Source organism: Temnothorax curvispinosus, unplaced genomic scaffold (assembly GCF_003070985.1).
Source record: "Temnothorax curvispinosus isolate PA1 unplaced genomic scaffold, ASM307098v1 QBEX01001162.1, whole genome shotgun sequence".
In the NCBI taxonomy this organism is placed as follows: domain Eukaryota; kingdom Metazoa; phylum Arthropoda; class Insecta; order Hymenoptera; family Formicidae; genus Temnothorax; species Temnothorax curvispinosus.
In genome coordinates this window covers 1-17,835 of record NW_020210942.1, presented here as the reverse complement: position 1 = coordinate 17,835, position 17,835 = coordinate 1, and the positions used below count along the sequence as shown (strand labels likewise).

General features: G+C 36.1%; 2 protein-coding genes and 1 non-coding gene across 3 annotated transcripts; 2 read left to right on the top strand and 1 right to left on the bottom strand.

Annotated features, from left to right (window-relative positions):
• Positions 1–94: 94 nt before the first annotated feature.
• LOC112460402 (protein furry-like) lies at positions 95–17,144 on the top strand. Its single transcript, XM_025025064.1, has 21 exons — positions 95–274; positions 339–538; positions 609–818; positions 894–1,101; positions 1,230–1,367; positions 1,445–1,679; positions 1,776–2,179; positions 2,260–2,835; positions 2,914–3,049; positions 3,127–3,297; positions 3,372–3,561; positions 3,645–3,821; positions 4,793–4,939; positions 5,348–5,518; positions 5,595–5,744; positions 5,821–5,990; positions 6,090–6,361; positions 6,837–6,991; positions 7,279–7,442; positions 13,061–13,273; positions 16,975–17,144. Exons 1-21 carry the CDS (start codon positions 179–181, stop codon positions 17,142–17,144), a joined length of 4,353 nt encoding a protein of 1,450 aa, XP_024880832.1. The 5' UTR covers positions 95–178.
• Positions 7,020–11,438, bottom strand: LOC112460411 (thyrotropin-releasing hormone receptor-like). The gene is made up of 4 exons (XM_025025070.1): positions 10,808–11,438; positions 8,389–9,296; positions 7,825–8,029; positions 7,020–7,680 (listed from the first exon to the last, which is right to left on the bottom strand). Exons 2-4 carry the CDS (start codon positions 9,199–9,201, stop codon positions 7,568–7,570), a joined length of 1,131 nt encoding a protein of 376 aa, XP_024880838.1. The 5' UTR covers positions 9,202–9,296; positions 10,808–11,438; the 3' UTR covers positions 7,020–7,567.
• A 211-nt stretch (positions 17,145–17,355) lies between the features above and the next one.
• On the top strand, positions 17,356–17,428 carry Trnaa-agc. Its single transcript has one exon. It is a non-coding gene; the product is annotated as a tRNA-Ala (tRNA).
• Positions 17,429–17,835: the final 407 nt, after the last annotated feature.

The window sequence follows — 17,835 nt, the reverse complement described above, 5'->3', positions numbered from 1 at the left end:
TAACGGTAAGTTTACACATTCTAATGATAATATCAAAATACATATATCAAAATACATGTATATAAATGTTTATGTCATTTTTTTTCTAGAGTCAAGTTCAAGCAGAGTCAGCGCGATAACTGTGGTATTGCCCTGGGGTGCTCAAAAAGAGACGGTAAAGCCGCAACAAATAGGAGATATGGATCTAAGACCGGGAGAGTACGTGATGCGCATTCTCTTCGCAGAATTTACTTCGCAGGCGGAGAAAAAGATGGAAGCTGTTATGACAGAACATGTAAGCGACTATTATTGAAGCGATTGTCGTTGCAATAAACATTATTTAAATGCTTTATTTTCAGGAAAAACAACTGTCGAAAGTATTGCAAAGAGGAGAGGATTTACAATTCGATCAACTGTTATCGGCTTTCGGTTCTGTCGCCGAACATTGTTTACCGTCAATATTGAAAGCCCTTTTTAATTGGTACGAACGTCAGCTTGTTGACCAAGGTGGCGATCAAAAGAAACCTGCCCCTGGAAAGGAAGATCAAAAAGGGAAAAGGTAATGAGACAATAACAAGGTAATAAGTTAGAATATCTTATAAACATTAATAACATATATTATATTTCAGTATTATGTATACAATAGTATCAGGAAGTGTAGAAACAGTGGAAAGAAGTGAAGCAGATCTCTTACAAGAGCGTAGAGATCTTGCCGTCGAATTTATATTTTGTTTAATGCTGATCGAGGTTTTACGTCAATTACCGTTTCATCCTGGACACGAGGATTTAGTAACATATATAGAAAATATCGCTTTTAAACATTTTAAATATAGAGAAGGGTAAGTAAGAACTGATACATTGTAATAGGAAAAAAAGATAAAATCTAATCAATATTTATATACATGTATTTTTAGTATACAAAACGAACCGAACGCAGCTAATATTCACATTATTGCTGATCTCTATGCTGAAGTGATAGGAGTTCTGGCGCAGTCCAGATTTATGTCAGTGAGAAAACGTTTTATGGTAGAACTGAAAGAATTACGAGCTAAAGAACCAGGACCTCATACTACACAGAGCATTATTTCTTTATTAATGGGAATGAAATTTTTCCGAGTTAAGGTAATCATCATATTCCGCTAATATAATATTTAATTTATATATTATTTTGAATTTTGCATTATGTTTTGCTACATATTAAACTGAACAAAGTAACATTTTTTTAAATAATGCTTATTGTAAATTTTCAGATGGTACCAATAGAAGAATTTGAAGCATCATTCCAATTCATGCAGGAATGCGCTCAATATTTCTTAGAAGTGAAAGACAAAGATGTTAAGCATGCTTTAGCTGGTCTTTTTGTTGAAATACTCGTTCCTGTTGCTGCCGTAAGTGTTCCAGACCACAAGTTGTAATTCATCATTAAGTAATACTATTTGTAGTAATATTGTATTTTCTATTCTAGGCTGTGAAAAATGAAGTGAACGTGCCGTGTTTGAAGAACTTTGTGGAAATGTTGTATTCAACAACATTAGACATGTGTACAAAGTCTAAACATAGACTAGCGCTCTTCCCATTAGTAACCTGCTTACTTTGCGTCAGCCAGAAAACATTCTTTCTACAAAATTGGCATTACTTCTTAGCTATGTGTCTGTCGCATTTGAAAAATCGCGATCCAAAGATGTGTCGAGTTGCGTTAGGTATGATTAAAGTACAAATTTTATATATGTAATATTTTTGGAGAAAGAAGCTACTAGAAACAAAGTAACATATCTTTTGCATCTATTGTGTTACAGAGGCTTTATACCGTTTACTCTGGGTTTACATGATACGAATCAAATGCGAGAGCAATTCCGCCACGCAAAGCAGACTGCAGAGCATAGTGAATTCCTTGTTTCCTAAGGGATCGAAAGCGGTGGTGCCGCGGGACACGCCGCTGAACATTTTCGTAAAGATTATTCAATTTATTGCGCAAGAGAGACTGGACTTTGCGATGCGTGAAATAGTGTTTGACTTGCTGTCTGTCGGTCGACCAGTGAAGATAATTTTAACTCCCGAACGCATGAGTATCGGCCTCCGAGCATTCCTCGTCGTAGCCGATAGCTTGCAGCAGAAAGAGGGAGAACCACCTATGCCGCGCACTATGGGTGTCTTGCCAAGTGGAAACACCATGCGTGTTAAAAAGACATATTTGAATAAAGTATGTATCATATACATAATTCTTATGGATATATCGAATATATCGAGTGGTATTTTCATGAATGTGTTTTTATGATTTAGATGCTAACAGAAGACACCGCGCGAAGCATAGGAATGTCTTCATATTTTCCACACGTACGCCGAGTGTTCGTGGATATCCTGCGCGCGTTAGACGTTCATTACGGCAGACCTCTCATGATGACCAGCACTCAGAATATGAACAAGGAGCCGGACGAGATGATCACCGGAGAACGCAAGCCTCGAATAGATCTCTTCCGAACTTGCGTCGCCGCCGTTCCGCGACTGATTCCCGATGGAATGACTGGTGCGGAATTGGTCGACTTATTGGCTCGTTTGACAGTACACATGGATGAGGAACTGCGTGCATTGGCATATCAAAGCTTGCAGACTCTAGTATTAGATTTTCCCGATTGGCGACAGGACGTCGTGCTTGGGTTTACGCAGTTTCTAGCCAGGGACGTGCAAGATACGTTTCCGCAGCTTATTGACAATGGTCTGAGAATGCTGCTGCAATTGCTGACCAGTTGGAAGAACGCCCTGACGAGTCCCAGTATAAGATCTAAGGAACAAGCAGTGGATAATACGCGGGTCAATATACGAGTGGACGTTGGGATCAAGAAATGCGAAACGGGCCAGGTTTGCATTAATTTTTATTATATTGGAATTTGCAGGCAACGTACAAAATGCAATGTAAAATTTATTTCTTATTTACAGAAAATAGAACCTGTATCGAACATATTTTATCTAGTGGAAGGATTCGCCTTGGTTATGCTCTGCAATTGTCGTCTTTATCCTCGACGATTGGCTGTCCATATTCTTCGGGAAATTAAGCTTTTACTGAAGACTTTAGGTAATTATATTTACATGTATTGTATGTATATACGCAATCCATCACAATGTATGGCTTATATACATCCATCTTTTTAGGAGGACCCGAAGATGATCAACCAGTTATTGATGTGATCGATGCTTGCTGTCCCGCCGTCTTGGAAAAATGTTATCCTATGTTACCGCCAGCAGAGAAAGCAGCTGCTGCGTCTACATCTAACGTGGATTTGCAATGGATAGCCGACAGAAGTAGTTGTGTTTGGACAGCTGGTAATATTTAATTTTCCACACTTTTGATATGTAAATCATACATTACATTCATTTATATTTATTTTACGTTGCAGGCTTTCACGACGAAAACAGTACCAAGAGTTCTTCCTCGCTCAATTTAAATGGAGCCGATCCGTGGGCCAGTTGTCTATTTGCCTTTTTGGAAAAGGATAGAGTGCTTACGCTGTGTCCAAATGCCGTCGCTCATTCTTGGCCCATTGTCTTCACTCGTATAAACTCTTTGTTCTCGGTGGTGGATCCCACGTAAGTTTAACTCTCAATGTGTATATTATCTACTATTTAAATTTTGAAATAAAATTAACATTTCTGTCTTTGTATTTATACAGGCCGGTAAATGACAATCGAGCTTCGTTATTGCGCAGTTCGACGACAGTGAGAAAACCAGTGAACGAGAGAGATGTCTATATGCACATCTGGAAAAATTATCTGACCTTTGGATACAGAGTCGTGCCACCAGTGCCGAATCCAGTTGTCCGATGCGCCAGTCCGGATCTCAGTCTCAGGTAAGTTAGTCATATGAAAACTTACAGCGGGAGTTCAAATATATTGTATCATCTTATTATATATTATTTAATTTTCTTGTTAGTTTTAATACAGTATTCTTAATACAGTATTCATTTTATTATGAATCATTTAAGTACATATAATCGCGTGCATCGCTACACTCGCTATAAATGCAATTGACAGAGTTTGAATAAACGCGAGCAGTAAAGTATCTCATTCAAGCATCTGCATTCGAGAAAACGTGTGCACACGGTTTATGTTTATATCAATTACGTCTAGTCTGATAATATATTTCGATAAAACTTTGAATAACTATAAAAACTCACATGTTTAGCAGTAAATAATATATTAAAGCTTTAAGTGTCTATATGAAAAGTGAGTCACGGAAGATCAATAATCAACTTGGTATTAATTGGTGTTGGGTCATGTTTGTTAGTGTCCACTATTTCATACAGAAATATCTTACTTTATTCGTCTCGTGGAATGTCTGTCCGTTAAATATTTTACAGAATCGTAAAGTTTATATTCTTAATTTTAAACGTTAATTCTCTCTCTACACTGGCACAGTTACTGAATTATAATTTCGTAATGTTCTACATTAAATATTAAAATATCTAATGTTATATGTACTCACACGATATTCTCTATCTGATGTTGCACACATCCAGCAATGGAAATTCTTCTGTCGTATAGACTGGCACCAATTCGTATCAATATCGCGCTTTGCATTCGGGAGCGGAATCCATACTTGTTCTGTCCTTTCTTCCATCCATGCATATACATACTTCGCTTTATTTTCCGCAACACGCTACATCTCTCGCATGCTGTCTCCTATCGTTGTCTCTCGTACATGTACATCTTCCTCTCTCTTCCTCTCTCTTTCTTTCTGGATATTAGAGTAGTAGTCTCTGAGAAGTAAATAATATCTGATACAAGGAGCATTGGTGGTACACTGTATTGCATACTCTAGTGGTCAGCATACGGTGGAGTTTGGTGTGTTGTGCATGAGTAAGGAGTTGAGTCAGAGCCTGGAGAATCTCGGCGGGGCGCAGACCCTGCCGGGTCGGTTCTCTGTACCGTCCATTTCCGGCATCTACACCCGGCATAAGCGTACCAGGTGAGCCTGAGATTAACAATCGCGAACAAACGACCATGCTTCCTTCGATGTCACCCGGGATTTAAACGGTCGTTGGTAATTCGCACCTTCGTACCTTTTGTAATATTAATCTCTATTGAATCTATTTGTCTCTTCTTACTCTCTTAACGCAGCCCAGTTTGGTATACCCCCCTTTTTTTTCCATTGAACTTTCAGCTTGCGAACTCTCTCGCCACCCTAACAAGTTCTTTTCGCGCGTACTTGCGTATATACCACCCTTGCCTAGCCTTACGACCGTTCCCGATCGCTTCTTTTTCCGGAGATTAAACTGCGACCGGATATTCTAGAGCGCACAATTGTTAATTTACGAGCTTCGGTAACGTAACTGTGAACGAAACGTAGTGAAACGCAACAGTCTCATTTCCGCAGCTCCTCACCTGACAGTTTATCCGCGGAACGGGGCGATAACAAATCACCTGGCACAAACGCGAGTCCCGCGGCCTTGTATAAGCTGACCGTACCCTTGCTGAGATGCGAGGCCGTCGACGTCAGGGATGCCGCGGTGCAGGCGATTGGAAAAGTAAACGCCGATGCTCTAAAGTAAGTACATTACCAGCCGAGATCCCAAACGACGAGAAATAGATTAAACTGTAAGAAGATTCTCTTCTTGACACAGAGACTTGATGGAGGAACTGGTACCTTACATCCGGGAAGCGGTCGATCGGAAGCAGGAGAACATGAGACGGCGAAGAAGACGCGACGCTTTGAGACTGCAGCTAGTAAGAGTACTGGAATTAATTGCAGAGTATGGAACGTTCGGTATCTGGTTAGTTCATACATTATTTTGCACTTTGCTTCTCATTTTTTTACTCAACGGATTTTAAAAAATCATCTGTTTTCAGCCCAGCGGTTTTAGACCGTGAAACGCAGTCTTTACATCCGACATTCGTCGAATATATAGATGGTGCGCGCGTTTACTTAGAAAACGAGACCGACAAGGAAGCACCCGCTGTACGGGACATCAAATTGCACTTCTGCAACTTTATCAGGAAGATGATCAAGAGTTTTTCACGTAAGCGATTTTATTCCGATAATCCCGAATTTCGAAATCAAAATATGTGTAATGTTCTTTAAGAGATTTATTAATTATCTTTTTTTTTTACTTTTTTAGTGGAGATATGCTATACATTGTTAAAGAGGGACTTAAGAAGAAATCTATTCATGCTCTTCGCTAGTTGGGCTGGTGTTTACGGCAGGCCGCTTACGAGTATATCGTCTATGCAAGAAGAAGAAAAGTCTTGCACGGAATTACAACTCTCAGCCTTGCAAGCTATGAGTGGATTACTCTGTTGCGGTTCCTGTTTCAATCCGCAGTCGCTTTCGGAAGAGGGTGCGATTTTGTATCAATGGCTGGACTTGTTACTGGCCAGTAAAGATGAAAAGGTAAGTTTTATCTCGTATAAGATTTTATCTCTAAACGCGTGCGCGCGTCATTAGCATTCAAGATTATTATGCAAAACTGCAGTTAATATTCTATTATATGTTGGATATATTAAATGTTAATGCGTTATATGTATTAATATTAGATCCCCATATAATACGGGTTTATATAACACGGACTCGTATAACATAATTGGAAAATTTTAATATTTGTTTGTTTTAAAACAAAATAAAAAAAATATTTTACTGTTACATCTTTAATATTTATTTTACATTTTTTATAATAAACCGTTACATCTTTATAAATATGTGTTCTTCATATGCATACATAATCCATAGATGTATGATCTACTATGTGACGTATATCACGTACTCATATAACGGATTCATATAACACGCAACGCATCCCCCGCATTATACGGGGTTCTATTGTATTTGATTTCACATATTTCTATCTATATCATATCTCTTGTTTCAGATTTATACGCTTGCACGTGAAACCGTCGTGTTACTGCTCGAGGGAAATCCCGATATTGGTACACTTTTGGATTGGGTGGTGGATCGATGTTACACTGGCGCACCGCAGGTGGCCGATGGTTGTTTTCTCGCATTGGCAACAATTTTTAGCGCCAGGTACGCACGAATCAAAAGTAAATATAGAATAAATATTTTATACAAAAACGTTTATTGAAGTAGTGAAGTATCGCGTAAAAGAGTCACGGTGCGATCTCGCTCCGCGTGTACTTAGCGCGAGACACTACCGTGTCTCTTGATATTAGAAGAAAATACGATATATACATAGCGAGTAAAGACTGCGAGACATATATTTCTTGACAGAGTCGCGGATATAAGCCGCAGATAGAATAACAAAGCTAATAAACAGTATGACAATCGTGAGTTTATGATTTTCTTTTCTTTAGGGAGTATCCTTGCGACCATTACACGAGTGTCATCAACGTAACATTAATGAATACAGGATGTCCTCGCGCTCCAGTTCACGATGCAGCGCTTCAACTTCTTCAACTACTGGATCAACGCTTCTTCGGAAATGTAGGTCCGCTTCCAGCTACAGAACTCGAAGCTGGTAAGCTTATAATCCATGTTTTCATATATGTGCACCGTAATACTATGTCGGTACATTACACATAATTCTCTGATTGTCTTCTAACATGCATTTACTCAGTTGTTTGAAACTGATGTTTTATTGTATCATAATTCTTTATTCACTGGTAGCTTTTGCGTCTCCTGAGAGTTTTTCTGTTGCGCATTGTCGGCAAAGTGCGGCCGTTTTGTTGAGGTGTATCTGCGCGTGAATTCTGAAACTGTAAAGAAACGCAAGATTTTATTAAATTGAACAAACCTGATCATATATATATTTTTTTAAAATTTCTCAATCAATACAATATCTGCGCACATATATTTTGTCATTATGTTGTCTTATTATAATTAGATAATTAAGTGCTTACCACACTGTTTTCCATGACTCGCCATCTGCATGAGAGTTCCACTTCTCCTAGTACTTGAACGCTTTGTACACATGTGAACCATCTCTCTGCGAAAATTCTGTCCGCTCGCGCAGTAAAGAATGAAATTTATTCCGAAACTCGTGTCGAATAATAATTGGCACATTTGTTGCGCCAAAATAAGCCATATCACTGATTTGCTGTTATCCTGAATTTAGATATATAGTGATTATTAACATTATTCATTAGCGTACAATTTTTTTAGCAGTACATTAAAATTTATCTAGATATAAGCAGTAATATCATGAGTCAATAAAGTATTAACAATGGGGAATAATATAAAATTGTGGTATATAGCTGTTTAAACATGAAAAACATCTGATTTTGCAAAAGTACCGTACAGCGTGAGAGTGTATTAAATTAGATTCGATTAAACATCAAAAATTATAAAAAAAATGTATGAAATTCAGAAAAAGTTTAATGATACTACTTTATTATTCAGAATTCGCTTTTTAGAGCAAAAGTATTTGACTTTAACTATATTTAACATTAAATATCGATACGTACGTAGAGGAAAGCGACCACCCTGAGAACGAATGCAGGCATATTGAGGCAGAAGAACGCAGTCGAAACGAGCAGAAGCATTTTCGTGACTTTAGTCTGCGGCATTCTGTCTCGTGGAGTATGAGCCCTCTCGTTGGAAATATTGGATTCTATAGTCAAAGTTCTTCGGATGTGGTCGAGCTTGTAGATGTTGCGCGCTATCAGAGTATTGAAGATCACTATCAAGGTCAGAGGCACGGCAAATGTCATGACAATATCAAAGGTGTTGTAAGCGATTGCCCAGGACTCCCAGTCTTTGTCCAAGCCACAGGTCGAGTTTTTATCGATTTTGGAGAACCAAATCACTGGGCTGCTCAGCAGAATCGCTAATGCTGTTAGTCCCATCACTGTCATCTTCGCTCGGGCTACTGTACACAAGATTTGGCGACGAAGCGGCCACCTGACTGCCATGTATCGCTCAATGGTGAAGGCTACTACGAGCCACACGCTGAGGAAGCTACAGAGAGTGCCGAGATAGACGAAGAACTGGCAGAAGCCATGCCGATTGAATAGATTCACGTGCACCATTTTTAGCCAGGTCACGAAAACTGCTATCAGGAAGCCGCTATCGCTTATTGCTAGCGCTCCCAAGTAAATGCTGGATGAGGAATAACGTAGTTTCGTGCCGAAGAATACGCACATGGACAGACAATTGCCCAGCAGGCCCAGGAGTACGAGAATCGGCGTATAATACTGTTGGATTTGCTGTAAGAAATGGTCGGCTTCCTGATAGGGTCTGTATACCGTTGTAATGTTGCTACTATTCTCAGCCATCATCTTCACGTGTTGATCTCAAGCTGCCATCAATGAGAAGAAAAGCGAAAGGCAGTATAACCGCGCCGAGCATAACAGCTTGCGTCATGCATGATAATCTGAAAGAGCATTAGTGTCTCATACAGAAGAAGATAGAAAAACAGAGGAGGAGGAGGAGAGAGAGAGAGAGGGAGGATATTCTAAATATCTCGCGTTTTCTCTGGATCATCCACATGGGGACTGAATTTAGAAACTGAAGCAATATCAGCGGTGGTCGTTTGATGTTCGAAAAGCCAAACAGTTATTCAACGTTAAAAATCAGAAATTATTCAACGTTAAAAGTCAGAATTTTTTCAGCGAATTAAATATTCATATTTGGAAGAGATCATAAAATTTACAATTTTTTAATTAATGTAAAGCATCTCTAATTTAACTACTTTTAAACGGATTTTGTTAGAATTAATTTACGTAACTTCTCTAGTCGTATTGATGTCGATATTAGAAGACAGAAAGCGACCAGTGATAACTGATATATTCATATGTTTTTCAATTATTTCATTGTCGTTTGATTAACACAATCACTTTGCATTCTTATCGTATGTCACGAGATATAGTCTTTGCGTATTACGAAAACAAAAAAAGTTACGGGGACCTTGCTGCTTATCGCTCGCAGGAAATCCTTCGCGCAATAGATATACGTTAATAAATCATTATTGTGCAACTGTTGATTCAGATTATGTTACATATTTATTCGTATGTTACATGAATCTGTTATACATTGTCTGAAATTTCATATTATTGATTTATTTATTGAAATAAAGTAAAAATTAAAACACAAATTCGACACGCGTTTTCATCGATATTAATTTTATTATATAATTAAGAACTATCTTACAATGTGATGACAACTGCATAACAAAAATTCTTATCTTTTCGTGTTATCGCGAAAAATCCGATATAGTTGGCAATCTCGGTGAATGCTCGTTTTTTCGTAATATAACTAACAGTAATAGTTCATTTTCTGAATGTAAATAATTACCGTGGATATGATCACAAGAGAATTTTGTTGATATGATTTCGTATCTTTGGTAATGACGGAGCTTCATATTTACTTCATAGTTACACTTCTGAACAGTACGCGTTAGAAACCGGCGAATCGGAAAATTTTATGTTTCTCTCTACTTAGCTCGTTTCACATATCTTTCGGGCCACACAATTCTATAGCACTTTTATAATGATTTTAATGATTTATGACCGAACCGTTGATCCAAATATAAATGGATAAAAATAAAATGTATATCGCTTTGGTATAACATTTTTAAATAATTTCTATAATATAAAAGAATATAAATCTTTTTATAAAATATAATAAAATACTTTTTATCGTGCCGAAATAATTATAGAAAAAAATAAATATGTAAAAATATATAAAAAGATACTACAATAGAATAGAACTAGATTCACATGAAACATTTTTAAGAGAAGAAAAGAACGAACATTTTTCTATTCTTCTCTACATTCTATATCTTTTTATGAACATGACGTAAACAGTCTTTAGTTTTTTTATTTGAATTAGATTATAAAAAGAACTCGTCAAACAGGAATGTCTTAAATATTAATTAATGCGTACCTGTATGTTGATATTCAATAAATGAAGCTACATGTTTTAGTTATGAGACGTGCGGACGCAAGTCATTTATTGGACTGCCATCCAGATTCTAAAGATGATTTTGTGACCGGGTGCCGAGAGCTCCTTTTAACCGCGGTCTTCCAACACTCGAGTGCTTCAATTCATATATATCTCTCACACATCAACGATCTTAACATTTTGTAAATATAAGATGATCCCTCCCGACACTTAGTTGGCACGGCAACGTGCGGTGCCGGTGCGAGATTCTTTCGTCAGCCACTCGTTAATATTATTTAATGAGATGTTTTTCATTTCAGACAGTCGCGCGACACTTGATTTTAATACCGCGACTTATTAACAGTAGATTGATTAGGTCTAAGTAAGATCCGGTATATGAATCACGTTATAAGTATTATCAATCACGTTAATAGCAGCGAGACATTTTGCTTTTTTTTATTTTCAAATGGGAAGCAACAAGTTTATGAGTGCACTTAATGATAAGAATAATTTGGATTTGGTAGTTGGTGTACTTAGTTTTCGAGACACTAATGTATGTAACACTAATGTATGTAACACTTTCGGAGAATATATTCGAGTGCCGTCTCAGCTATTTCTGCTGGATGCTCCGACGCATCCATGGCTGATAAAGCTCGCTGCATCCAGTATTCCGGCTTCTGCGCATCAAAGTAATGTACAAATTCCCGCCTCTTCGCGACGCACGTCAATTTGCCGTGTCGCGAGGGAGAGATTCATATTTTCGCAATTTACACATTTTACCCATTAGTTACTTTTTGTTTTTACAAACTGTTACGAGATGTGTAACATCGACGTTTATGTTAAAAAAAAGAGTTGTAAAAAATTTTTATTACATATGAAATACAATGTCATATTTTACTAAAGATTTTTTACCCGCAAGAATTTTTTTTTTTGATAAAGAGTTATGAGCATGTGAACTAGTTTTTATCACGTTATTTCGCCTATTAATGCAAAATAAAATTAATAATCTTAAACCGATAGTAATTATTACATTATATACATTATAAGCAATCATACATTTGCACAGCTTTTGTTTGCAGCTTTTAAATTTCAATAAAATTTAAAAGTTTCACGTTACTATTGACATATATATTTGAATTGGAACATACCGGTTCAAAGAAATGAATTAAACTTTTCTTATATGAAAAAAAGATTATATGCAAGTAACGCGCCCTTTGACATATCATGTATAAAATTCTGTTTGAGAAGCATCCGTCCAAAAGGAAATAAGTTTCCATGAATGCAAAGAAATTGTAGCATAACGAGACTCATTCTCTTCCTGCAAAGAGAATATATTTAATTTGCCGGAAGGAAAAGCATGTATACAGTTATATATAATAAAATATACTTTTTCTGTAAAATATATACTTTCTCTGTGATCAGGATGATCGTTGTAACACCAAGGAATTACGCAATGTAAATACATGATAAATGTCAAATCATATTGATTTGGTATTAATTAATTATTATTGAGAAAATAATCGTTGACCTTAAAGCGCTCAACAAGTTTTACTGCTAAATGTCATCGGTATTGATAACGATAATAATTATTAGACAAAAAGTTTTGTAGGTATTCATTGTGCTTTCTCGCGCTATTGTATTTCCTTTACAGTTCGTTAATTAAATGGTTTTCATTTATAAAATCTTTTATCAGCTATAGATTTTCAAATGAATTCATTCTTCTTTAATGGAAATTTATTAGAAATTTATTAATTAAAAAATTTTTACAATTAAATAGAGATAAAACCATATCTTTGGTCGAGTTAGATCTTTGTAGCTTGCAATATTTTTGCTTGAATTTAAATACTTTTTTCCATTCAAACTGCGCACCAATTATTTATCGGTCTTAAAACATGGTTTTTCGTTGGAACAATAAATTTAACATATTTAAAGTTAATAATTTAACTTTTTTATATTATTAAGCACTTTAAATCACTAAAGAATTTATTGCGAAAAATATCGCGCAACGTGACGGGCGTCTTTAATAATTCAATCACTGAGGCATGTTATTTATATTAAAAAAATTTTTTTTTGCACAATTTTTTAACATTACAACAAACAGATAAATAAAACTTTCTTTTATTGAATATATAGTGAAATTTTAACTAAGTCTTCATTCTATAATGAAATTTTAGAGCAATCTTGGGTAATTAATAGGGTATTTAACTTCCTTATTGATTCAATAATGTAATTTGGTATTTTATCTGGATTTCTCAGGCCACAACGATCCTCTTGCAAGCTCTGCCGCTACTGTGACTTCCGGCGGGCCAGGTCAACAAAGTAATCCTGTAGGTGAGATTTCTTCCGGCGGCACGATCAGAGGTGGCACATTGGATGTCCTCTTGTCGACCACTTATTGTCGCAGCCAAATGTACCTTTCACGTCAACTGGCTCAATTACATCCGGAACTCACGATGCCGATGTTCAGCGGTAAATGGACTTTTCATGTTTTGTTAACACTTCACGCCTGAAATGCGTCACGTTGTCCCAGAAACTCAGCATGTTAAGATTTTGAGACAACACGACACATCTCGATGAAATTTTTAAGAAAATTATTGCTTCCAATTTTAAATCAAAATAAAATTTCATGTTTCGCTTTGATATTTTTGAAGTAATTATTTTAATGTAGTTGATTAAGAATACTGTATTTTGTAATTATTTTATAACTGTAATATCGTGGCACTCAATGTCTTACTATTATAATATTGATGTTAATTATAATTCGAGGAGGAAGGGATGTATGATAAAACACAATTAACAACTTTTGTGGTCTATTGAATGCTTCAGTTATAGAGGACAGGCTTTAGAATTATTTCCTCGCAATTGAAACTTTGTCTGCTCCTTGTAATTAAAATGAAATATGTTCTAAATATGATCTAATAACCTTTATTTAATATACACGACGGTATATATGTTTCCGTACTGCAGTTTAATACGCAGTTAAACATTAAAAAATGGATGCAAAAAAAATACAATGTAGAACATATTAATCGTAAGTTATTAAAAACGTTTCATGCATGAAAATTGCGGTTTTTCTCCTCAAAGCTCATGGTTTTTTTTAATTGAAAAGTAGCGTATTTATTATATACTTACATTTTATTCAGAACCATAAGAATGAAAAAAGACACTCAAGAAAAACGTCTCTTATATAAATGATAATTTTAATATTCCTTAATATATAAAATTTTTTATTTACTGGCGCAACAGTTAATATTGATCCCTCGATATATAGAATTTTATTTGTTTCAGCAGTTAATAAACACGCAAGAGATTTTCATGCATTTATAAAAATAAAAATTATGTTAATTAAAGTGAAAGTTGGATTTTCGACGTGACTTATAAATTTACATACAGAATGCTTGCTGGTAAAAAAATTGTTTTTATGCTTTTTATGAGCTTGGACATATGGAAAAGTCATATGCACTTTATTAAACTTTTATATTACATTGGTAAATAATATGGTAGAGTTATATTCTCGGTTATATTAACGGAAAGGAAATATTGCAAGGGTATTGCTTACGCACGGAAACGTGTAATTACAATGAGGTGGTCATAGAATGTTCGCGGGATTTAACAGAGTTATCACAAGTATTTGTATAAATAATTTATCACTCTAGAGTGATGCTGTCAATAACAATCTTCTTGTGCCCGCGTTTTTATCGATTGTTATTCCAGAGGCGGGTCGCTATCGCGTAAATATTACCGCGCATCTGTTTTGACTAATCGAACAGGCTCTCATTATATGTAATTTAATATCGGAGAAACGTCGGTAAAAGTGATAAATAGTAGAGCTTTTCTATACTGATAGAATTGTGCTGATAGATTATAAATGTATTTATGTATACCTGCACATTTACTTAAATACATATCATCTCGAATATTAATTATTAGTGCCATAACTTAAACGTATAGAGATTTGCATGTGTATCGCGATATCAGCAAAGTAATGATTTACGGTGTAAAATTCATTAAAGAGTACTCTTCTTGCTTCATTCAGTTATATTTGATGCGATTGAAGAGCCCAATAAAGTAAATTTAATTAATTTTTTTAAAGAGAATTTGAGAAAATGAGATTGGATTAAAAATGTAAAATTAAATGTGAAATTTAAAATTTTTCAAGCTCTGCTTATGTAAAAATTAAAAATCAAAGACTTGTAATGTTCTTGAACTAGAAATGTCGCATTGTTCGCGGAATTCGACTTCTTAATTAAACCTAGGAATAATGTAGGCTGATGGAAGGTTGACCGTGATCTGTCTGTTTAAGAATTTAACCTTTTAACTACAATCGCAATTGTTAATGAATCACAAGACGCATAAAGTTGCAGCCTCGTTTACATGATGGATCGCTGCCCTCCGCTTTAATTTCGTGACGCCTGCTTGACGTACTGCCAGTGTCATATACCGCGTTAAAGGGGCGAAGAGGCTCTTTAAAAAATAGCGGAGGACCGATGCGCGACGAGAGAAAAATATAACGATGAAAAATAATTTCATTGTGCGAATTACTATTTTGCACGTTTCCGCGGCTAACCAGCTTACATCCGTTCGCTTTGACACGTTCGAAGCGGCGAACACTTTGCTCCCGGGAATGGTGTAACGTAAAACTGCAATTTTATCTCATAAAACCCTCTTGTACGTGATATTGCACCCAATAGCAGCATGAAGAAGAAGAAATAAAAAATGTATTTCAACTCAAAGAGTGCATGTCGAATCTGACAGTTATATTCTAGATATAATTAGAAAAAATTCAATATTCGATTCAAGCGTTCTCTTCACAACGCTTTTTATAAACTAAAATTTCTAGAGTTTACAGTTACGTTTTTCAGAAATATTGGAAATCATCATTAGTTTTAAAGGAAATTAAAAGAGATTATTAAACGCCAATAAAATTGATGATTCTATTTTATTTAAATGTATATATTTATTTATTTATAGGATAAAATATTTTGAACGGATTAACCGTAAATTGACCGTATATATGTATATTAATTATAACAACGTATAAACATACAACATGTAGGTATCGTATTTTCAAAACGTGGATGAGAGCCTGTATTAATCACAAGCTCATCCGCTTGCAGCAGATTAAAATTTTTAGAGATATACAAGTTAACGCATGTATTCACCAGAGTGAGGCAAATCTCACGATTTAGTTTAATATGCTACTTGTAAGGATTTTAAAGCGGTATTAACTGAACGAACAATCTTGTATTTTGTACACCGAGAATCATGTCACGCAAAAGAATCACAAAGGAGGATACGCTTCGTGACAATTGTTTGATACGTTAATATCTTTGAAATTCAGATTGAAACGCGACGCGTACTAGCTAGAAACAAATGCAGATATAATTGTAGGTGAACATACTAATTTCGCTATGTAATTTCGCACACACACACACACGCGCGCACGCGCGCGCGCACTCAGCAAATTATTAGGGATGTCATTTACGAATATCGATGAAAATATCGAATGCCCTTCCACGTCTAGCTGCTTTAAACCGGCACGTTAAATTACGCTATTACGCATATAATGCAATATTGGGGATGCGTTCGACCGTGTATGGAGTAATTAAATGCGAAATGGGAATCCGGCAAGTGAAAGAAAGGGAGAGGGAACAGTAATGCAGCCCACATTAAATTCATTCAAGCTGCAAAACGGTCGGTGTTTAAATATTTCCAAATCGTGAGAGGAGATGAACGATGAGATACTCGGATGTACACATGCATTATGCGCGTATGAAACGCATTACGGATGAAATTTTATACCTTGTATATTTGAGTTAAGCTGGATGAGCTTGGCTATGAAAAAGACGTGCTTTTACATATTGTCGGAAAATTGCAATAATAAAGGGAACAAGGGAAATAATTTGATATAATAATTCGTTAAATCGTGGATTTATAAAATTTATAGCACCAGTAATGCTATAATATGTATTATTTTCTTCTTTTTTTTACATGAAAGCGGATTACACGCTTCCGTGTACAGTAATAAAAAAAAAGCAGTACTTGTGCACATTTCTCTTGATATAATTCTACCACATTATTTACAAATATAATATAGATAATACAACGTATTATTAATATAATTGGACCTAGTAATTCTTAGAAATTGATACTCAATTTATATGTTTCAGAAATTACACATCGGTTTCAAACGGCCCGCAGAGAAGTTCGGCAACTGCTACTGCAATATTTGTTACCTTGGTTGCACAACATGGAATTGGTCGATCCTAATGTACCGCCGCCGTCCAATCCCTTGAGTTATTATCAGGTGAATGAAGTTTATTATCGTGATCAACTTTGAAATAGCAGCACAGCATTTTGCTTTGAAATTTTAGAAGTTTGTGCTCTTTGCGCTTTTGCTTTTTGGATATATAGTTTAATAGGGGTAATAAACTTAGAGAGAAAAAAAAGATCGATACCCGGCGTCTCCGAGATCACTTTTTGCCTCCTTTCACTAAAAGTGGATCGCAATCGTGGTCCAAAATAATCCCGCCGGTGATCCAGATCATACGGGGGGCGTAGCTCAGATGGTAGAGCGCTCGCTTAGCATGCGAGAGGTACCGGGATCGATACCCGGCGCCTCCAACATTACTTTTTTTTTTTTTCGAATTGTTTCACCGAAAATAGATCACTTTTCTGAACTCGATTGATCTTGCTGCAGAATTGCATTATCAGGGAGCTTAGCTCAGATGGTAGGCAGCGCATGGCGAGAAGAGCTTTCTCGCATTTTTAAAATACATCCAGCCGCGTATATAAAAGCAGACCTCCCTGCGAAGCAAAAGGCAAATTCGGTTTCGAAACCTCGTTATAGAATTTGCATGCTAAGCGAGCGCTCTACCATCTGAGCTACGCCTCCTGATAATGCAATTCTGCAGCATGATCAATCAAGTTCAGAAAAGTGATCTACTTTCGGTGAAAGAATTAAAAAAAAAAAAAAAAGTAATGTTGGAGGCGCCGGGTATCGATCCCGGTACCTCTCGCATGCTAAGCGA